The 23,684-nt window shown below is 38.4% G+C and overlaps 1 protein-coding gene across 3 annotated transcripts in view; it reads left to right on the top strand.

Annotated features, from left to right (window-relative positions):
- The window catches only part of LOC100894315 (uncharacterized), a 36,193-nt gene extending 16,031 nt beyond the window's left edge, over window positions 1-20,162 (top strand). For all 3 annotated transcript variants that reach the window (XM_035285457.3, XM_035285458.3, XM_035285456.3), the window contains 3 exons: window positions 7,198-7,324; window positions 7,812-7,907; window positions 17,059-20,162. In XM_035285457.3, the coding sequence (XP_035141348.1) occupies window positions 7,291-7,324; window positions 7,812-7,907; window positions 17,059-19,283 (2,355 nt within the window). In that variant the 5' untranslated portion in view covers window positions 7,198-7,290 and the 3' untranslated portion in view covers window positions 19,284-20,162. The remainder of the gene's footprint in view (window positions 1-7,197; window positions 7,325-7,811; window positions 7,908-17,058) is intronic.
- The last annotated feature ends 3,522 nt before the right edge of the window (window positions 20,163-23,684 follow it).

Raw genomic sequence — 23,684 nt, forward strand, 5'->3', positions numbered from 1 at the left:
ATCACCTGAGATCAGGAGTTCAAGACCAGCCTGTCTAACATGGTGAAACCCTGTCTATGCTAAAAATACAAAAATTAGCTGGGCATGGTGGCGGGTGCCTGTAATCCAAGCTACTAGGGAGGCTAAGGCAAAAAAAATCACTTGAACCCAGGAGGTGGAAGTAGCAGTGAGCTGAGATTGTGCCACTGAACTCCAGCCTGGGAGACAGAGTAAGACCCTGTCTCAGAAAAAAAAAAGCTTTTAGCTACATAAATTCAGTAAAGTTTCAGGATACAAAATCAATGTGTGCAAATTAGTGGAACTGTTGTACACTAACAGTGACCAAACCAAGAATTAAGAACTCAACTCATTTAAAAATAGCTGCAAAAAAATTAAATAATTAGAAATATATCTAAGCATGGTGGTGAAAGCTATGACATGTTGCTAAAGAAATCATAGACAGCACAACAAATGGAAGCACGTTCCATGCTTATGGATGGGTAGGGTCAATATTGTGACAATGATCAACCTAGCAAAGGCAATCTACAAATTCAATGTAATTCCCATCAAAATAACATCATTCTTCACAGAACTAAAAATATATATATATATATATAAAGCCTGCATAGTCAAAGCAAGACTAAGAGAAAAACCATAATAAACCCCCAACAAAGCCAAAAGCCCACCAAAAAAAAAAAAAAAAAAAAAAAAATTAAAGACATCACATTATCAGACTTCGCCACTATACTACAAGGCTATAGTTACCAAAACAGCATTGTATGAGTATAAAAATTCACATGTAGACCAATGAAACAAAATAGGAAAACTGGAAATAAACCCAAATACTCAACAGCCAACTGATCTTTGACAAGTAAACAAAGATAAAAGTGAAGAAAAGACACCCTGTTCAATAAATGGTGCTGGGATAACTGGCAAGCCACGTACTGTAGAATAAAACTGGATCTTCATCTCTCACTTTATACAAAAGTCAACTGAAGATGGATCAAATACTTATGCCTGACACTATACAAATTCTAGAACATAACATTGGAAAAACTCTTCTAGACATTGACTTAGGCAAAAAGTGCATGACCAAGATCCCCAAAACAAATGCAACAAAAAGACAGATGGGACTTAAACAGTTCTCAAAAGAATATGTACAAATGGCCAACAAACAGAAAAAAAAATGCTGAACATCACTAATGATTAGTGATCAGGGAAATGCAAATCAAAACAATGTGATACCACCTTACTCTTGCAGAGTGACCATAATTGACCAGGTATGGTGGCTCATGCCTGTAATCCCAGCACTTTGGGAGGCCAAGACGGGTAAATCACCCAAAGTCAGGAGTTCCAGACTAGCCTGGCTAACATGGTAAAACCCGTTTCTACTAAAAATACAGAAATTAGCTGGGCATGGTGGTGTGTTTCTGCAATCCCTGCTGAGGCTAAGGCAGGAGAATTGCTTGAACTGGGAAACAGATTGCAGTGAGACAAGATTGTGCCACTGCACTCCAGTTTGGGTGACAGATGGAGACTCCATCTCATAAACAAACTAACAAAAAAGACCATAATTAAAACATAAAAAAAATAGGCCCGTCATGATGGCTCATGTTTGTAATCCAAGCACTTTGGGAGGCTGAAATGGGCAGATCACCTGAGGTCAGGAGTTTGAGACCAGCCTTGCCAATTGGTGAAACCCTATCTCTATTAAAATACAAAAATTAACGGCATGGTGGTGGGTGCTGGTAGTCCCAGCGACTCAGGAGGCTGAGGCAGGAGAATCACCTGAACCTGGGAGAAGGAGGTTGCAGTGAGCCGATATCACACCATTGCATTCCAGCCTGGGTGGCAAGCAAAATTCCATCTCAAAAAAAAGAAAAAAGAAAAACCCAAGTATTGTATGTTCTCACTTACAAGTAGGAGCAAAGCCATGACGATACGAAGGCATCAGAATTATATAATGTAGGCCCGCACGGTGGCTCATGCCTGTAATCCCAGCACTTTGGGAGGCCGAGGCGGGTGGATCACCTGAGGTCAGTAGTTCAAGACCAGTCTGGCTAACATGGTGAAACCCCATCTTTATAAATAAAAATAAATAAAATAAAAAATAATTATATAATAAACTCTGGGCACTCAGCAGAAAGGGGAAGGGATAAAAGACTATACATTGGGTACAGTGTATAGTGCTTGGGAGATCGGTACACCAAAATCTCAGAAATTACCACAAAATAACTTTCTGTACCCCCAAACTATTCAAATAATAATTTAAAAATAAACAACAACAAAAAACACCCCAAACCCCCATAAGTTTACATGCTTTACCTTTATTTATTTATTTATTTATTTATTTATTTATTTATTTTAGAAAGGGTCTCACTCTGTCATCCAGAATGGAGTACAATGGCGTGATCAGGGCTCACTGTAGCTGCAACCTCCTGGGGTCAGGCAGTCCTACTATTAGCTCCTGAATAGCTTGGTACTACAGGTACAGGCTACCATGCTAAGCTAATTTTTGTATTTTTTGTGGACGTGGGTTTTTGCCATGTTGCCCAGGCTGGTCTTGAATTCCTGGGCTTACACAGTCTTCATGTCTTGGTCTCCCAAAATGCTGGGATTATAAGCATGAGCCACCATGTCTGACCAGAATGCGTTTGTTATATGATATGGAAAACAAAACATGGCTGGGCGTAGTGGCTCACGCCTGTAATCCAAGCACTTTGGAGGCCAAGGTGGGTGGATCACCTGAGGTCGGGAGTTCAAGACCAGCCTGACCAATATGGTGAAACCCCATCTTTAAAAAAAACAAAAAATATATTTAGATCTGTTAGTTAACCAAAAAATTGAAAAAAATATTTTATTAAAATACACACACACACGCACACACACACAGAGTTTGTGATGGAGTCTTGCTCTCTCACCCAGGCTGGAGTGTAGTGGCGCAATCTTGGCTCACTGCAACTTCCCCCTCCCGGGTTCAAGCTAAAAAAAATTTAAATTATAGAAACTCCAATTTAAGTTCCATTAAATAAGCTTACAAAAAAAAAGAACTGAAGGCCGAGTACGGTGGCTCATACCTGTAATCCCAGCACTTTGGGAGGCCATGGTGGGCGGATCACCTGAGGTTGGGAGTTCAAGACCAGCCTGACCAACATGAAGAAACCCCGTCTCTACTAAAAATATAAAATTAGCTGAGTGTGGTGTGCATGGCTATAATCTGAGCTACTCAGGAGGCTGAGGCAGGAGAATTGCTTGAACCCAGGAGGTGGAAGTTGCAGTGAGCTGAGATTGCACCACTGCACTCCAGCCTAGGCAACAAGAGTGAAACTGCATCTCAAAAACAAACAAACAAAAAAACCAAACCCTGAAAGTACTCCCCAGTGGCATAGAGCACAGAATTCTACACTGGCTGTACACCCTGACCCAGGCTTGTTCATATACAACCTTTCTGGAGGCCTTATTTTTGTCTGGCTCTACCCTGGAGTCTTGCCTCACAGAACTGATTAGAAGAGATCAGAGTTTTGGGTCATGAATTCTGTTGCTTTCTTAGAGCTGGTACTCGACATTTTTTGAAACCCAAAAGCAGATAAATGGAAAACATAAAGTATGTATTACAGGATTTTACTTCTTAAATTTTTTATTAAAACCAGTGCTTGCAGAGACATTCCATTTAGCAACTAGTTTGTTCCCTAAGATCTAGTAATTGATTCACAAGTCACAAGAAAGTAAATACAAATTTATCTAAATTGCGTTAAACTTTTCTTCTGTATCTTTCATCTGTCTATATTTAGCTTTTATTCTATGCATGTTTTTGAAAAATATTAATGACAAACAAATAGAAATAAAAATGCAGGGGTCTTTAAAGCCTTGGAATTATTGAACACTTATTATCATCCCACAGGGTATTAGTTATAGTCACATAACGTGCTATTGCAGTGCTCTGTAACATCCTATTGTGCACATAGTACCTGCTAAATAAACATTGCTTTAGTACATGTGCATATGTTGTTTTTCAATGCAGACTTACTCAGAAATTGCCGCTTTCTGTTTTCTCCGTAAGCTTTAAAGAGTCAGCAAAGAATGTAATACTTTTTATTTTTAATTTTTTTATAAGACGGGGTTTCACCAAGTTGGTCAGGCTGGTCTTGAACTCCCGACCTCAGGTGATCTGCCCGCCTTGGCCTGCAAAGTGTTTGGATTGAATGTAATACTTTTTGATGAAGAATGATTTCCTTTGTACCAGAAGTATTTGTGTTGTGACAAGAGTGCTGAGTGTAAGGGACTCTGTGCTGTGCCTCATTTCTCTGACTAATGCTAATAAGCCCAGCAGGAGCAACATCATTATCGACAGGGCACTTGTTTAAAAGACTCATTTATGGACCCTTTCCATACCTGCAGAATTACATTTCATAGAGTGGGGCCAAAATTACCAGGTGATTTATAAGCTCATTAGTGCTTGAGAGGAAATGCTTAGTTAAGGGTTTATCAGCCTTGGTTCTAATTAGTATCACCTGGCCATTTGCAGAACTCTCCTTACTTGTGTCCTTGCCATGGATTCTGTTTATTGCTCTGGGCGGAAGCATCCATGTTGTTTTAATTAAGTGCCTTGTGTGACTCTAAGGTGAGGCCAGAATCAAGTATGAGGAATTCAAAATACATTTATGAGAGTTACGTTCCCTCTTTGCATTAAAGGGTAGTCCTAGAACCTGTTCCGTTTGGATTTGGTAGGGACAGGACAGTGTGGCTCATATTTCCATTACTGTAGCAGAAATTACTGGTGTCTGTGTCAGGTGATGGCTCCTGAAGACAAAAATAGAGAAACATTTTTATCTCTATGGAGCAGCTCATTGTTTCTGAATCTCTTCTGCTATAAAGGATGGAAATGGGTTGAGTTTTTCTGTCTTCGTTCTTCTGCCTGTGGCTGTGGTGACAGCAGGTAGATCTGTGGTGCTCACACCTTTAAAGGCATATTCTCAAGATGGAGGTGTAATTTGTCCACATAATTTTATCTGAGAAAGAATCCTAGAAAAGGAGGAGAAGGGAAAAACATGGCTCCCTCCCCCCCAGCTAAACATGTCTCAGATCAGGAACTGTCTTCACTCTGCCTCCTGGGATGCCATGAGTTTAATACTTGCAAACCTTTACTTCTCTACCTGTGTTTTTCCTCCCTAATGAGTTTGTCTTAATTACTTTTAAAAATTCTTAGGGGCCGGGCGCGGTGGCTCAAGCCTGTAATCCCAGCACTTTGGGAGGCCGAGGCAGGTGGATCACGAGGTCGAGAGATCGAGACCAACCTGGTCAACATGGTGAAACCCCGTCTCTACTAAAATACAAAAAATTAGCTGGGCATGGTGGCACGTGCCTGTAATCCCAGCTACTCAGGAGGCTGAGGCAGGAGAATTGCCTGAACCCAGGAGGCGGAGGTTGCGGTGAGCCGAGATCGCGCCATTGCACTCCAGCCTGGGTAACAAGAGCGAAACTCCGTCTCAAAAAAAAAAAAAAAAAATTCTTAATGAATATAAATAAAAATAAAAGCAAATGAAAATTCTTAACGATAATCAAAGTCTCTGAAAAATATGTTTTTCTGTATACCAGAGCCTTCTCTACATTATGGCTTCTTATATGCCATGCAGAAATGTCACCATGAATTTATAATCTGCAATATTAAAAATGTTCTCTTTGCGGCTGTTGAACATGGGAAGGTGTGGATACTCAAGATTCCTATTGGGAAAAACCTGGGGTTTTTAGTGAAGACAGAGGACATATAATGTTGAGGTTTCATCTGTGTTCTTCATTGTGTCTATGCAGTGCAGGATTAAGAAAATGCTCACTGAAGCAGTATGGTATTTATTACCCAGAAAGTTCTAAAAAGTTATGAGGAGATACCTGCTCTCTAGGGTGCTAAAGAAAGACTATTTAAAATCACTATGAAAAATTACAGAACATAGGAGAGACCTGCAGTTTCCATAAAACTGATGTTTCCTTATGGTGAAGTTTAGATTATAATTTACTTTAGGGAGGGCAATATCTCAGAAGTAATGCTTGTCCTTCTGGGCACATCAGCACATCATAAACATTTTTTCTAGTGCATTTGATGTTAATAAATCACTTGGTTGATAAGCGCTCTGACAGATTTTTTTCACTATAGAATTATTTTTCTCTTCATCATTAAGTATCTCTTTATTTTTTAAAATTTTTATTTATTTATTTATTTACCCAGGCTGGAGTGCAATGGCGCAATCTCGGCTCACCACAACCTCCACCTCCTGGGTTCAGGCAATTCTCCTGCCTCAGCCTCCTGAGTAGCTGGGATTACAGGCACGCGCCACCATGCCCAGCTAATTTTTTGTATTTTTAGTAGAAACGGGGTTTCACCATGTTGACTAGGATGGTCTCGATCTCTTGACCTCGTGATCCACCCGCCTCGGCCTCCCAAAGTGCTGGGATTACAGGCATGAGCCACCGTGCCCAGCCTCAGCAAGTATCTTTATGCAGCTGTTGTGAATAAACCATCACATTTAATCTGGCAGCTACCGTTCTTTCTTAGGTTTCCTTTGCATTTTTCTGTTTTAGGAAAATGAAGGCTCTCATCTTTATTTACAGGCCAGAAAAACTGAGAAAAACACAGACTCATTCAATTACAGGCTGTTTGACAAAATAGTCTTTTTGTGACAAAAACATTGGCATACTGATCAGCTGGTTAGAAATTCAGCCACTCAGACTTTATCCCAGATCTTCTGAAAAAACAAAAACAAACAAAAAACAAAACTAAACTCAAAAACAAAAACTTGCATTAACGCGATCTCCAGTTTATTGTATTGTACACATTAAAATCTGAGTGATACCTTCTAACTCAGTAGGTCTGTTTTATCCAAATAATATACACAACTATGTCTTTTCCATCTGAAAAATACACACAACTAATTCTGTATAGCACTCAAAATTGTACATGTCGATGTTTATGCCCTCAGTTTTATGTTTTATTATCCAGAAAAGTATCATGTATACACTGATGTTATGGATGTAGTACCACTCTTTCAGAGTTAGAGAATACATTAGAGAATATTTCTGTGTTGAAAATTATTTTATTGAATAATTTCAGTCACTTATAAGAGTGACTGAATCTGTTCTCTTTACTCTTTCATTTTACCTTGAGTCAAATTAAAAATTCTGCCCATGACCACTTAGTAAATGTGTGTGTTTGTGTGTGTTTTTCAGGAACCATTAACATTTAAGGATGTGGCCATAGAATTCTGTCTGGAGGAGTGGCAATGCCTGGACACGGCACAGCAGGATTTATATAGGAATGTGATGTTAGAGAACTACGGAAACCTGGTCTTCCTGGGTGAGCATAACTTCAATATACAATTCCTAATATACCCTAAAGATTTCATTTTTCTTTTGAGGAATTTTTATTTTTTGGTAATTTATGCTTTTAGATTTCTGTTTTCAAGAAAATCATAGGGATTTTTCCATGTAGAAAACAATTTCTTCAGGATGTTTCATCGTGACCTAACCTTACCACATTCTTGAGCTGATCTGTGTCCTTCACTTTAGATCAGTGGTAATTGCAAAAGTTTACTGGGATAAAATATTGTTGCTCATACCTTAAAATCTAGTTGCCACCACCAATTTTTAATTCAGTAGTACCAGGTGATAAGAACTTACAAAATTAAAATATTTTCTAAATATTTAGAAATTTCTCTCATAAATTAGTATATTGGGATAAATGTATTAGAATATTCTATCATATCCTGTTTATTGAGCACATTACCGAGTTGGTAATTGGAGATTATGAGCAAGATGCATGTTACTCATTTTTAATAAAACAGGTATTGCTGTCTCCAAGCCAGACCTGATCACCTGTCTGGAGCAAAGAAAAGTGCCCTGGAATAGGAAGAGACATGAGATGGTGGCCAAACCCCCAGGTAAGTGGAGTGAATACAGCAGACAACAAGGATGAGCAGTCCAAAGTCAAGGAGAAAGCCAGTCCTTAAAGTGATTTGGGAAACTGTTCCAAAGGAAACAGTTTCTGGAAAGTCTAATTTGTATTTTTTTTTTTTTTTGAGAGGAGTTTCGCTCTTGTTACCCAGGCTGGAGTGCAATGGTGCGATCTCGGCTCACCGCAACCTCCACCTCCTGGGTTCAGGCAATTCTCCTGCCTCAGCCTCCTGAGTGGCTGGTATTACAGGCATGTGCCACCATGCCCAGCTAATTTTTTGTATTTTTAGTAGAAACGGGGTTTCACCATGTTGACCAGGATGGTCTTGATCTCTTGACCTTGTGATCCACCCGCCTTGGCCTCCCAAAGTGCTGGGATTACAGGCATGAGCCACCACGCCTGGCTGTATTTTTTTTTTTTCTTTAATTTTCCTCTAACGTAGGGACATCTTCTGTTGTATGCTTTTAAAATTTCTAAGAATTCTAATTTCTCTTCAGTAATCTTCCTTCAGCTTACAGTGACAGCCAAAGTACTGTTCATGTCATACAGGAAAGTGCACACTCTGACTTTTTTGTTTGTGTTTGTGGGTACACAGATATCTGCATCATTTTGAGATACTCCATGTTAAACTAAAGTTCTGAAGTGTGTGAGAGTAGTGGTTTCTGTTCCATTGTGGTTTTTTGTTTGTTGTTGTTGTTTTTCTGAACATTTCATCCTGTTTTTATTACTATAGTCTTGAAATATAGTTTGAGATCACATTGGACAATATGACACTTTAAAATTTATTTTTTGAATCAATAGACATAAAACATTTAAATTAATGTGCTTTCTATTTTTCATTGATAAATCTTTCACTTGAAATGTTATAGACCTCCTTGGTTAAATTTGTTCTTAGAAATTTATTATTTTAGTGCTATTGTAAATAAAATTGTTTATTTTATCAGATAGTTTGTTTTAAGTGCATGGAATTGTAACTTGTACGCTAATTTTATATTTTGCTAATTTACTGAGTGTTTGTAGTGTATTTATTAGTTTGAAAAGTTTTTTTTTTTTTTTTTTGATGGAGTCTCACTCTGTTGGCAGGATGGAGTGCAGTGGTGCAATCTTGGCTCACTGCAACCTCCGCCTCCTGGGTTCAAGCAATTCTCCTGCCTCAGCCTCCTGAGTAGCGGGCACTACAGGCACACACCACCATGCCCAGCTAAATTTTGTATTTATAATATAGATGGGGTTTCACCATGTTGGCCAGGATGGTCTCAATCTCTTGACGTCATCATCTACCTGCCTCAGTCTCCCAAAGTGCTTGGATGACAGGCATGAGCCACCACATTAAGAACCAAAGTCTGCAGGCCTGCCAGCATGGCTATAAATGAGTGTCTCTTTTGAAGCTTCTGAAAGTACAAGACCTCTCAGACTGTGGCTGGGAGGAGATTGGGATGCTTATAGAGTAAGTTCAAAATTCTCAGTGAGACCAAGTTGGGTGGGAGATTTCTTGGTCTGTAGCCCAGAACAGGGGTCCTGTAGTTTGCCACCTGAATGAAAGCCTGCCTTTTGGAAAGGATGCTCTTCAATCTTGAGCTTTAGCAGAGTGTCACAACTCCCTCCCTGCATCTCACAGCTGTCTTAATAAAGGCACTTATTTTTGAGATGGGGTCTTGCTACATAACACAGGCTGGTCTTAAAATTTTGGCTTAATTCTCCAACCTAACTGTACCATGTAGCTGTCATTACATGTGTTAACCATGATGCCTGGTTCTCTCATTGAGACATTTTTGTCATGGATGACTGATAAATTTTCTTGCTGTTGGGATAAGCAAATAGGGTACCTTTTATTTTTTCTTCTAAGAGTGTAACTGCTTTATATATCTATTTATCACATACATTCTTTTTCTTTTTTTGGTTGACTTATTTCATTTTGCATTATGTAATGAAGATTTATCTTTGTAGTTGGTAGAGTATTTTCTGCTTTTTGAAAACCAAGTGATATTTCAGTATTTTTATATTTCTTCAATTTATATTTACGAAATGATTTGGTGACAGAAATTTGCATTGCCTTTACCTATTAGCTTACAATAATAATGATTGATACGTAAATGATTCCACCTATGACAATATGTTAAAATGTATACAGTAGTTGCTACCTTTTTATTCTTTTTTGTTTTTGAGATGGAGTTTTACTCTTGTTACCTAGGCTGGATTTTTTTTTTTTTTTTTTTTTGAGACAGAGTTTCGCTCTTGTTACCCAGGCAACAAGTGCAATGGAGTGATCTCGGCTCACAGCAACCTCTGCCTCCTGGGTTCAAGCAATTCTCCTGCCTCAGCTTCCCAAGTAGCTGGGACTACAGGCGTGTACCACCATGCCCAGCTAATTTTTTAATTTTTAGTAGAGACAGTGTTTCACCTTGTTGACCAAGATGGTCTCAATCTCTTGACCTCATGATCCACTCACCTCGGCCTCCCAAAGTGGTGGGATTATAGGCATGAGCCACCGCGCTGGGCCTACTTTTTTATTCTTATACTCATACCAGATTGTTTTAATTCTGTAGCTTTGTAATGTGTTTTGAAATCAGATACTTTAAGCCTGCGACATTTTTCTTTTTTCTTTTTCTAAGTTTCTTAGGTACTTTATTGTCTTTTGAGATTAAGTACTTTTGAGGTTGCTGTTTCTATTTCTTCAAAAATGCAATGAGAAATTTGAAAAACATGTTATTTTTATTTATTTATTTATTTATTTTGAGACTGAGTGTCACTCTTGTCACTGAGGCTGGAGTATAATGGCATGATCTTGGTCACTGCAACCCCACCTCCCTGGTTCAAGCAACTCTCCTGCCTCAGCCTCCCAAGAGCATAATAGTAGATGCTGGGATTGCAGGCGTGTGCCATTATGCTCTGATAATTTTTTTGTGTTTTTAGTGGAGACGGGGTTTCACCATGTTGGCCAGGCTGGTCTTGAACTCCTGACCTCTGGTGATCTCCACTTGCCTCAGCCTCCCAAATTTCTGGGATTACAGGGGTGAGCCACCATGCCCGGCTGGAGAAACATGTTATTAAATCTGTAGATTACATTGAGCAGAATGAATATCTTTACAATATTAACTATTACAGTTTTTGCATAAGAGCATGAGTGAGTGTTTTGTGAAATTCCTATATTTTTTTTTCAATTTTTTTCCTATTATTGTTGTATTCTCTCATTACAGTCTAGTCATAAAAAATAATTCATAACATTTCAGTTTTCAAAAATGTGATAAGACTTCTTTTTTGGCTTAAGAGGTGGCCTATCGAGAAACATGTATGAGCTACTGAGGAGGGTGTGTATCCTGATGTTGAGTGTTCTCTATACCTCTGTTAGAAATAGTTGTTTTATACCACCTTCAAGTAGTCTGTTTTCTTACTAATATGCTGTTTTCTTTGATTTTTATTACAGAAAGTTTGGTATAATAATATCCTACTGGTTGGGCATGGTGGCTCATGCCTGTAATCCCAGCATTCTGGGAGGCTGAGGCAGGTGGATCACCTAAGGTCAGGAGTTTGAGACCAGCCTGGTCAACATGGTGAAACCCCATCTCTACTAAAAAACACAAAAAGTTAGCCAGGTGTGGTGGCTGGTGCCTGTAATCTCAGTTATTCGAGAGGCTGAGGCAGAAGAATCGCTTGAACCCACTAGACAGAGGTTGCTGTGAGTCAAGATCATGGCCCTGCACTCCAGCCTGGGCAACAGAGTGAGAGTGTGTCTCAAAAAAAAAAAAACCTACTGTAATTATGTTGCTTTCTATGTGTTTCTTTTATTCTGTCAATATTTGCTTTATATATTTGTAATCCTAATGTGAGACACAGACACACACACACACACACACACACACACACAGACGTCTACACAAATATGTATATACAAATTTATCATAGGTTCCCAGTTAATGAATCTATTATTTTTTGATATCTTTCTTTGTCTCTTTGGAGTTTCAATGTCAAATGCATTTTATAAAATACAAGTTTTTGACTTAAGATTTAGCTTGAGCTCTTCTGCTCTCATTTAATTAATACTTGCACGAAATGTCTACTTCCATCTTGCTACTTTGAGTCTTTTTTTTTTTTTTTTTTTTTTTTGAGAAGGAAAGAAAAAAAAAAAGTAAGTAAAGGAGAGGAAGAGAAAGAGGGAGAGTAAATGGAAATATTGCTTTATTTTGAAAAAAATTGGGTATTAATAATGGCCAATCAATGTTTCATTTAAACTTATGGGTAGGTGTGATGTGGTATTGACAAGAATGTATATTTTGTGTATTTGAAGTGGAGAGCTCTATAAATATTTATTAAGTTTACTTGTTCTGGATCTGAGTTCGAGTCCTTGATATCCTTATTAATTTTCTGTCTCATTGAATCTAAGTCTCCTATCTGGGTGTTAGGATCGTTAGCTCTTGTTGTTGCATTGATCCTTTTACCACTATATCTTTGTTGCTTTAAAATCTATTTTATCCGATACAAGAATTGCAACTCCTGCTTTTTATTTATTTATTATTTATTTTTGCTCTCCATTTGGTTGGTAAATCTTTCTCCATCCCTTTGTTTTGAGTCTTTGTGTATCCTTGCATGTGAAACAGGTCTGGATGTAACATGCCGTTGGGTTTTGGCTGTGTCTTTTGATTGGGAATTTAGTCAATTTAAATTTAGTGTTACTGCCATTTGATGTTAACTGGCTGTTTTATCCATTTGTTGGTGTAAATTCTTCTTTATGTTGGTGCTCTTTACTTTTTGGTGTATTTTTAGAAAGGCTAATACTGGTTGTTTCTTTCTGTGTGTAATGCTTCTTTCAGAAGCTCTTGTAAAGCAGGCCTGGTGGTAATAAAATCTCTGAGTTCTTGCTTGTTCATAAAAGATTTTATTTTTCCTTCAGTTGTGAAGCTTAGTTTGGCTGGATATGAAATTCTGGGCTGAAGGTTCTGTTCTTTGAGGATGTTGAATATTGGCCCCCACTCTCTTCTGGCCTGTAGAGTTTCTGCTGAGAGATCTGCTGTAAGTCTGATAGGCTTGCCTTTGTGGGTAATCTGACCTTTCTCTCTGGCTGCCCTTAGTATCTTCTCCTTTGTTTCAACCCTGGTGAATCTAACGATTATGTGCCTTGGGGTTGCTCTTCTTGAGGAATATCTTTGTGGTGTTCTCTATATTACCTGGGGTTGAATGTTGACCTGCTTTGCTAGTTTAGGAAAATTTTCCTGAATAATATCCTGAAGGGTATTTTCCAGCTTGGATTCATTCTCTCTGTTGCATTCAGGTACACCTATCAAACGTAAATTTGGTCTTTTCACATAGTCCCACATTTCTTGGAGACTTTGCTCATTCCTTTTTATCCTTTTTTCTCTAATCTTTTCTTCACGTTTTATTTCATTAAGTTGGACTTTGACCTCTGATATCCCTTCTTCTGCTTGAACAATTCTTCAAGTATTGTATTCTTGTATACAACAATTCTGCTTGTATTGTATTCTTCAGTTCCATTAATTCACTCATACTCCTCTCTAAGTTGTCTATTCTCAATAGGATTTCATCAAACCTTTTTTCAAAGTTCCTAGTTTCTTTACGTTGGGCTACAACATGTTCTTTTAACTCACCGAAGTTTGTTATTATCCATTCCTTGAAGAGTGATTCTGTCATCAGGATGCGCTTGTTCTCCATCAAGCCTTGTTCCATTGTTGATGTGGAATTGTGATCATCTTTAGAGGGAGAGGCGTTCTGACTTTGAGTATTCTCAGCTTTTTTACGCTGGTTTCTTCCCGTCATTGTAAATTTATCCTCCTGTCGTCTTTGAAATTACCAACTTTCAGATTAGGTCTCTTGAGTGGACGTCCAGGTTGTTAGTTCCCAGGGCCAGAGCAGCGGCGTTAAAACTGATGGTGCTTTTCTGCCCAGGATTCTCCTGTCGGGCTTCCATAGTAAGCGACTCTGCCTTCCCGGGGCTCCAAACCTCGGTCAGAAGGGGAACCGTTCCCGTTTACTCTGCGCGGAGCGCTGCCGCCTCGAGGTGCTGGCGGAACCGCTGCGCCGACCACGAGAGTCGCGCTGGCGACTCGTGTGTTTCCACCACTGGGGGATCTTCTGCTTCGTGAGCGACCAGACTTTGTCTGAAAGTGTGGCGTCCTCTAGTTCTCCGCACCTTCCCTGAGAGCTGCAATCCCGGGATGTTAGCGATTGGCCATCTTGGATCGTTCTCCCTTTTTTTTTTTTTTAATCATTAGACTTCAACTGACTCTTGTAGAAAGGCAAGTTGGATCTTGATATTTAAAGTTTTCTAACAGGCTGGGTGTGGTTGCTCATGCCTGTAATTTCAGCACTTTGGGAGGCTGAGGTGAGTGGATCACCTGAGTTCAGGGGTTCCAGACCAGCCTGGCCAACATTGTGAAATCAGATCTCTACTAAAAATACACAAATTAGCTGGGCGTGGGGGCAGATGCCAGTAATCCCAGCTACTTGGGAGTCTGAGGCAGGAGAATTGCTTGAACCCTGGAGGTAGAGGTTGCAGTGAGCTGAGATAACACCATTGCACTCTAGCCTGGGCAAGAAGAGCAACACTCTGTCTCACAAAAAAAAAACCAAAAAACAAATTTTAATCTATTAAAAGCATATATGTTGATCTGAAAGTTAATTTTCTAGGCTGTGCATGGTAGCTCATGCCTTTAATCCCAGCACTTTGGGAGGCCGAGGCGGGTGGATCACGAGGTCAAGAGATCAAGACCATCCTGGTCAACAAGGTGAAACCCCATCTCTACTAAACATACAAAAATTAGCTGGGCATGGTGGTGCGGGCCTGTAGTCCCAGCTACTCGGGAGGCTGAGGCAGGAGAATTGCCTGAACCCAGGAGGCAGAGGTTGCAGTGAGCCGAGATCATGCCATTGCACTCCAGTCTGGGTAACAATAGTGAAACTCCATCTCAAAATAATAATAATTATTATTATTATTCCTATGCTTTTATCTCTCAAATGTTAAAGAATACTTAAAAATGTTTTCTGCACCCTTTGAATAATGCTAGAAATCCAATTTTTGGTATGTGCATTTCTTTTCTAAAAAATAAGGTATTTTTATATGATTAGGTGTTATTTTCTTGAATCATGTTATTTTCAGTGGTAAGAAGTGCTTTCAGCATTTCTCCTATGAAGAAACATATGTAATGCCAATGTACTTTTTAAGAATTTGGTTATTTTGAAGTTTTATTTCTTTATTTTTTATTTTAGGCAGGATAGATTTGCTGATGGTATTATTATTTATTTATTTTTTTTTACTTTGACTATATTACGTGGTTCTCTTCTGGCCTGAAAGTATTTTGTTGACAGTTCACTGGTTATCTCATAAGACTATATTTGCAAATGACATGTCACTTTTATCTTTCAGCTCTCAAGTATCTCTTTTTGTCTGTAACTTTGAAATTCTGATAATAGGGCCAGGTATGGTGGCTCATGCCTGTAATCCAAGCACTTTGGGATGGCCGAGGCAGATGGATCACAAGGTCAGGAGTTCAACACCAGCCTGGTCAATATGGTGAAACCCCGTCTCTATTAAAAAAATACAAAAATAGCCAGGCATGGTGGCGGGTGCCTATAGTCCCAGCTACCTGGGAGGCTGAGGCAGGAGAATTGCTTGAACACGGGAGGCAGAGGTTGCAGTGAGCCAAGATCATGCCACTGCACTCCAGCCTAGGCAACAGAGTGAGACTCATCTCACAAAAAAAGAAAAAAATGAAATTGTGATTATAAATATGTTTTTGTTACCAATGTCTTTGTAAGTATCCTAATTTGTTTTTGAGCTTTTTCATGTTTACATCATTTTTTCTTAATTTTAGAATTGTTCTTTCTTTTTGTATTTTTTACCACCACAATTTAAATATATTTGTTTTATCATCTTTCTGATTTTCAAGTCATCTGTTTTCCTGTTTTAATTATTATTCAATTTTTTAAATTAGTATATACATTTTTAATGATTTCTTTCTGAAAATTTTATAGTATTTTTGATGAGATTATATTGCCCTAGTTTGTATAGATTGTACTGTTTCAGATTTGGACATTTAAAAAGGCTACCTGTCACAAAATTTACAATGTAGCTTTGTCCTGGCATAGTCAGAAAACAGTGGTCTTGGCTGGAGATATGGGAGTCTCTTGAACATCATCTTCAGGTTTAACCTGTCTGAAATTTCGTGTTTACTTCTAGCTAAAGGAGATTATGTTTCTTCCGAAAAGGAAGTAATCACTTGTGACACGTGTTCTCTCTCTGCAGCACTGCAGTGCTCTTCTGCAGTGGCCTAATTTGTTATTTTATTTCTTTTCAGTTGCATGTTTTTATTTTGCCCAAGATCTTTGGTCTCAGCTGACTCAAACTCTCATTTCAAAGTATATTACCATTTCTTTCAGCACTTTATGTCATGGGAGACAGAAACAGTGTGAAAAGGCCCATTGAAACCAGAAATTAAGTTGTATATGCCAATATTTTTCTTGTCTTTTAAGAAAGAAACCAGAAGTTTACCACTTACTTCTAAAGAAACTATGTAATATTACGAAGCAGAAAGTGTTGTGTTGGGTAAATGTAAGAAACTTTTATTTTTTCTATGTGGATTTTTGCATTGAACTCACTTTAGGCGCTGCACACACTTAACTCATAAATTATGTACATATGTATTTTGGTTTGTATGCTTTCTGTGTGTCGGGGGGCAACAGAGTTTTGCTCTTGTTGTCCAGGCGGGGGTGCAATGGCACGATCTTGGCTTACGACAACCTCCTCCCGGGTTTAAGCAATTGATTCTCCTGCCTCAGCCTCCTGAGTAGCTGGGATTAGAGGCATGTGCCACCACACCTGGCTAATTTTCTATTTATAGTAGAGACAGGGGTTCTTCATGTTGGTCAGGCCGGTCTCAAACTCCTGATCTCAGGTGATCTGACCACCTTGGTCTCCCAAAGTGCTGGGATTACAGATGTGAACCACCATGCCCAGCTGGTATGTATGTTTTTATAACACTTACGTGTCTCTGAAGTAGTTAGGGCCTGTGGTATATTGCAATGTCATCTCATTTTTGTGGATTGAATAATTTTATTGGTTAGATTTATAAAATATATTCATCTGAGTCTAATAAGTGGACTAATTTGTTATTTTTATTTCTTTTCAGTTGTATGTTCTTATTTTGCTCAAGACCTTTGGCTAGAGCAGGGCGTAGAAGATTCTTTTCAAAAAGTGATATTGAGAAGACATGGAAAATGTGGACATGAGAATTTGCAGTTAAAAATTTGTTGCACCAATGTGGATGAGTCTCAAGTTCACAGAAAAGGTTATAATAATCTTAACCAGAGTTTGACGACTGCACAGAGCAAAGTATTGCAATGTGATAAATATGCCAAAGTCTTTCATAAATTTTCAAATTCAAACAGACACAAGATAAGGCATACTGGAAAGAAACTTTTGAAATGTAAAGAAGATGACAGATCATTTTGCATGCCTTCACACCTATCTCCACATAAAAGAATTTATACTAGAGAGAATTTCTTCAAATGTGAAGAATGTGGCAAAACCTTTAATTGGTCCTCAATGCTTACTTATCATAAGAGAATTCATACTGGAAAGAAAGCCTACAAACGTGAAAAATGTGGCAAAGCCTTCAACTGGTCCTCAAGACTTACTGAACATAAGAGAGTTCATGCTGGAGAGAAACCCTACAAATGTGAAGAATGTGGCAAAGCTTTTAATCAGTCCTCAACCCTTACTAAACATAAGAGAGTTCATGCTGGAGAGAAACGTTACAAGTGTGAAGAATGTGGCAAAGCTTTCAGCTGGTCCTCAAAACTTACTAAACATAAGAGAGTTCATGCTAGAGAGAAACCCTACAAATGTGAGGAATGTGGCAAAGTGTTCACCTTGTTTTCAACCCTTATGGAACATAAAAGAATTCATACTGGAGAGAAACCCTACAAATGTGAAGAATGTGGCAAAGTGTTCACCTGGCCCTCAAGCCTTATGAAACATATAAGAATTCATACTGGAGAGAAACGCTACAAATGTGAGGAATGTGGTGAAGCCTTCAACTGGCCCTCAAGCCTTTCTAAGCATAAGATAATTCATACTGGAGAGAAACCCTACAAGTGTGAAGAATGTGGCAAAGCTTTTAATCGATTTGGAATTTTTACTAAACATAAACTAATTCATGCTGGAGATAAACCCTACAAATGTGAAGAATGTGGCAAAGCTTTCTCCTGGGCCTCAAGCCTTAGTGAACATAAGAGAAATCATACTGTACAGTACCCCTACAGATGTGAAGAATGTGGCAAAGCCTTTAAAAAGTCCTCATTTCTTACTAGACATAAGGTAATTCATGCTGAAGAGAGACCCTACAAATGTGAAGAATGTGGCAAAGGTTTTAATCGATTTGGAATTTTTACTAAACATAAACTAATTCATGCTGGAGAGAAACCTTACAAATGTGAAGAATGTGGCAAAGCTTTTAACCAGTCCTCAACCCTTACTAAACATATGGTAATTCATAGTGGAGAAAAACCCTACAAATGTGAAGAATGTGGCAAAGCTTTTAACCAGTCCTCAACCCTTACTAAACATATGGTAATTCATATTGGAGGAAAACCCTACAAATGTGAAGAATGTGGCAAAACTTTTAATCGATCCTCAACCCTTACTAAACATAAGAGAGTTCATGCTGGAGAGAAACTTTACAAATGTGAAGAATGTGGCAAAGCTTTTAACCGGTCCTCAAACCTTACTAAACATAAGATAATTCATGCTGGAGAGAAACCCTACAAATGTGAAGAATGTGGCAAAGTGTTCACCTGGTCCTCAAACCTTACAGAACATAAAAGAATTCATACTGGAGAGAAACCTCACAAATGTGAAGAATGTGGCGAAGCCTTCACCTGGTTCTCAAGCCTTTCTCATCATAAGATAATTCATACTGGAGAGAAACCCTACAAATGTGAAGAATGTGGCAAAGCTTTTAATCGATTTGGAATTTTTACTAAACATAAACTAATTCATGCTGGAGAGAAATTCTACAAATGTGAAGAATGTGGCAAAGTGTTCACCTTGTCCTCAACCCTTACGGAACATATAAGAATTCATACTGGAGAGAAACCCTACAAATGTGAAGAATGTGGCAAAACTTTTAAACGGTCTTCAACCCTTACTTATCATAAGAGAATTCATACTAGAGAGAAATTCGACGAATGTGAAGAATGTGGCAGAGCCTTTACCAAGTCTTCAAGCCTTTCTAATCATAAGAAAATTCATACTGGAGAGAAACCCTACACATGTGAAGAATGTGGCAAAGCTTTTAATCAATTCTCAGTTTTTACTAAACATAAGATAATTCATGCTGGAGAGAAACCCTAAAAATGTGGAAAATGTGGCAAAGCCTTCACCTGGCCCTCAAGCTTTAGTGAACACAAGAGATATCATAAACCCCTCCAAATGTAAAGAATGTGGCAAAGTCTTTAAAAAGTCCTCACTTCTTACTAGACATAAGGTAATTCATACTGAAGAGGAACCCTACAAATGTAAAGAATGTGGCAAAGCTTTTAACCAGTCATCAACCCTTACTCATCATAGGAGAATTCATATTGGAAAACCCTAGAAATGTGAAGACGGTGGCAAACCTTTTAACTGTTCCTCAATTCTTACTAAACATAAGGTAATTCATACTGGAGGGAATCCCTATGTGGATTCCCTAAGTATGTGGAATGTGTGAAAGCCTTTAAGTAGTCCTTGACATTTACTACATATAAGACAACTCATACTGGAAAGAAACCCTACACATGTGAAGAATGTGGGAAAGCCTCTAACGGATCCTCAATTCTTAACAGACATAAGATAATTTATACCAGGGAAATTACAAACCTGAAAGATGTGACAATGCTTTTGGCAACACCTCACACTTTTCTAAGTATAAAAGTAATCATACTGATGAGAAATCCTAGAAATGTGAAGAATGTGATAAAGCTTTCAAATGGCTGTCACACTTGATTGGAGAAAACTACTAATGTGAACAATGTGGTAAATATTTACCCAGTGCTTACACCTTATTGCACAGGAAAGCATTTATACTTGAGAACAAATCTTCAAATATAAAGAAAGTGTAGGCCATGCATGGTGGCTCATGCCTGAAATCTGAGCACTTTGGGAGGCTGAAATGGGCAGATCCCTTGAGGTCAGGAGTTCAAAACCAGCCTGGCCAACATGGCAAAACCCAACTTTACTAAAAATGCAAATAAATTAGCCAGTCATGGTGGCAGGCACCTGTAATCCCAGCTACTCTGAAGGCCGAGGCAGGAGAATCGCTTGAATCCAGGAGGCACAGCTTGCACTTAGCCAAGATTGCACTACTGCACTCCAGCTTGGACTACAGGGAGAGACTCTGTCTAAAAAAAAAAAAAAAAAGGCAGTGTGAAAGTCATTAATATCTGCTCACATTCAACATCAGAGAGTTTATGCTAAATAAAAGCATTAAAAATGCAATTACTCTCAAAAGATCTTTCAGAAATATAAGGCCTTAAAGTGCAGAAGAATGTTTATTCTCAACAGAAACATCACAAATATAAAGAGGGTTGTAGTCCTTTTACTTCTATCACAGAATTTATTGTTCACACTTGGTACTAAAGGAGACCCCTGAGGCAGTTGTTCCCACTTTGTTTAACATCAGGGAATTTATATAATTAGGAAAAATATTTTTTTCAAAAACTACAGATTATAAAACACCAGAGAGTTTATACTAAAATATATTTTTGTGGATACAGTATATATTTAAAAAATTAATCCAATATTAAGTTCATGTAAGTATTAGGGCAGTCACAGTAGAAATATCTGTCTCTCAGACGTCAGACATTACACTAAATCAAATTGCTGAGTATAGTAAAAAATCCAAAAATAAAGTTGATAGAAAACTTATTTGTATTTAACTTTAAAAGAACTAGATCTTGGTCAGGCTCCGAGGCTCACACCTGTAATTCCAACACTTTGGGTGGCCAAGGCATGTGGATCTCAAGGTCAGAAGTTCAAGACCAGCCTGGCCAAGACAGTGAAAATGTACTTTTAAAAACTACAAAAATTAGTTGGGTGTGGTGGCAGGTGCCTGTAATCCCAGCTGCTCAGGAGGCTGAGACAGGAGAATCGCTTGAACCTGGGAGGTGGAGGTTGCAGTGAGCCATGGTCGTGCCACTGCACTCCAGCCTGGGTGACAGAGAGTTTGTCTGAAAAAAAAAAAAAAAATCTTTGAAGAGTTATATTTAGCATACTTTTTTTTTTTTAGATATACATTTTTTTTTGGGCCAGACACAGTGGCTCACGTCTGTAAGGCCAACACTTCAGGATGCTGAGGTGGGCAGATCACTTGAGGTCAAGAGTGAAAGACCAGTGTGCCCAACATGGTAAAACCCCACCTCTACTAAAAAGTAATACAAAAATTACCTGGACTTGGTGGTGCACACATGTAGTTCCAGCTACTTGGGAGGCTGAGACATGATAATCCCTTGAACCTGGGAGGTGGAGGTTGCAGTGAGCTGAAATTTTGCCACTGCACTGCAGCCTGGGTGACAGAGCAAGACTGTCTGAAGGACAAAAAAAAAAAAAAATATATATATATATATATATATATATATATATATATAGTTTGGAAACTGAAAAATGATGGAATTCAACTTTAAATTACTTCATGCTGTTTCTTTATTTCTATTGTATTCACATATAAAACCATGTGATTAATTCTTGGACCAAAGAATTGGGAGACTCTTTATTAGGTGGTCATTATTTATGACATCTCTTATTTTTTTTTTTTTTTTTTTGAGACGGAGTTTCGCTCTTGTTACCTAGGCTGGAGTGCAATGGCATGATCTCGGCTCACCGCAACCTCCACCTCCTGGATTCAAGTGATTCTCCTGCCTCAGCTTCCCGAGTAGCTGGGACTACAGGCGCGTGCCATTATGCCCAGCTAATTTTTTTTGTATTTTTAGTAGAGATGAGGTTTCACCATGTTGACCAGGATGGTCTCTATCTCTTGACCTTGTGATCCACCTGCCTCACCCTCCCAAAGTGCTGGGATTATAGGCGTGAGCCACCATGCCTGGCAATAAAACTACATTTTACTGTCTCTAGTATTCTTTGCCAGTGGCAAATAAGTTAAATCATGGTTCCTGTAGGTTAATCTTTTTCTTTTACATTTAAATTGATTTTTCTTAGTTTTTGTGTGTACCTAATATGTGTATATATTTATGTTATATATGGTATATTTTGATACAGTCATACAATTTATAGTAATCACATTAGGGTAAATAAAGTACTTATAACCTCTGGCTTTTATGGTTTTCATTACAGACAATTCTGCAGTCTTAGTTACTCTGAAATGTGCACTGAAATTCTTACTGACTACAGCATCATTTTTATGGTCATTATAAAACTTATACAAGCATAAATAAAATCAATATACACTCAAACCAATAGTGTGCAAGCAATTTTTTAAATTCACATTTCTACCAACACTTATTTCTTCTTAATTAGTGTCATTCTAACAAGTGATATTGCCTAGTTTTTATTTGGCTTGCCTTTCCCTGATAATAGACAGTGATTATTTTTTGAATGATCCATTGGCCACATGTATGTCTTTTTTTGAAAAATATGTAAGCCTTTATCTCATTTTTAATAGTTTTTTTATTTTATTATTTTTTTAAATTTAAAGATAGGGTTGGGCTGGGCACGGTGGCTCACGCCTGTAATCCCAGCACTTTGGGAGGCTGAGGCCGGTGGATCACAAGGTCAAGAGATCAAGACCATCCTGGTCAACATGGTGAAACCTGTCTCTACTAAAAATACAAAAAATTAGCTTCGCATGGTGGCATACGCCTGTAATCCCAGCTACTCAGGAGGCTGAGGCAGGAGAATTGGCTGAACCCAGGAGGCGGAGGTTGTGGTGAGCCGAGATTGCACCATTGCACTCCAGCCTGGGTAACAAGAGTGAAACTCTGTCTCAAAAAAACAAAAATAATAAAATAAAGATGGGGTTTCACCATGTTGGTCAGGCTGGTCTTGAACTCCCGACCTCAGGTGATCCGCCCCCCCTTGGCCTCCAAAGTGCTTGAATTACAGGCATGAGCCACTACACCCAGCCTAATTTTTGTATTTTTAGTAGAGATGGGGTTTCACCATTTTGGCCAGGATGGTCTCGAATTCTTGACCTTACGATTCATCCACCTCAGCCTCCCAAACTGCTGGGATTGCAGGTGTGTGCCAGCATGCCTGGTCTATATAGTTTTGATATTAATCCCCATCACATACAATCCTGTTGATTGTATCCTATTCTCTGCAGGAGCTTTTTAATTTAAAACAATCTGATTTATCTATTTTACATTTTGTTCTTTAGGATTTAAAGTCAAATTTTAAAAGTCACTGCCCAACCAATGTTAAAGGGCTTTCAGTGTGTGTTTTTTTTCTAGTAGTTTCAGAGTTTTAGACCTTACGTTTAAGTATCTAATGTATTTTGTGTTGATTTTTATATATGATGTTAGTTGAGTCTCATTTTATTCCTCTGCATCTGGATATAAAATTTTCTCAACACCATTTATTGAAAATATTGCCTTTTTTCTAAGAAATTGCCATCTTTATTTAAAATCGGTTGACTGTAAATGTATCAATATATTTCTGGTCTCTTTTTTCTTCTCTATTGGCCTGTGTGTCGGTTTTTATTCAAGTACCATACTGTTTTTTTGTTTATATTTTTCTAACTAGAGCTTTGTAGTATGTTTGAAA

Source organism: Callithrix jacchus, chromosome 22, assembly GCF_049354715.1.
Source record: "Callithrix jacchus isolate 240 chromosome 22, calJac240_pri, whole genome shotgun sequence".
NCBI classification, from domain to species: Eukaryota; Metazoa; Chordata; class Mammalia; order Primates; family Cebidae; genus Callithrix; species Callithrix jacchus.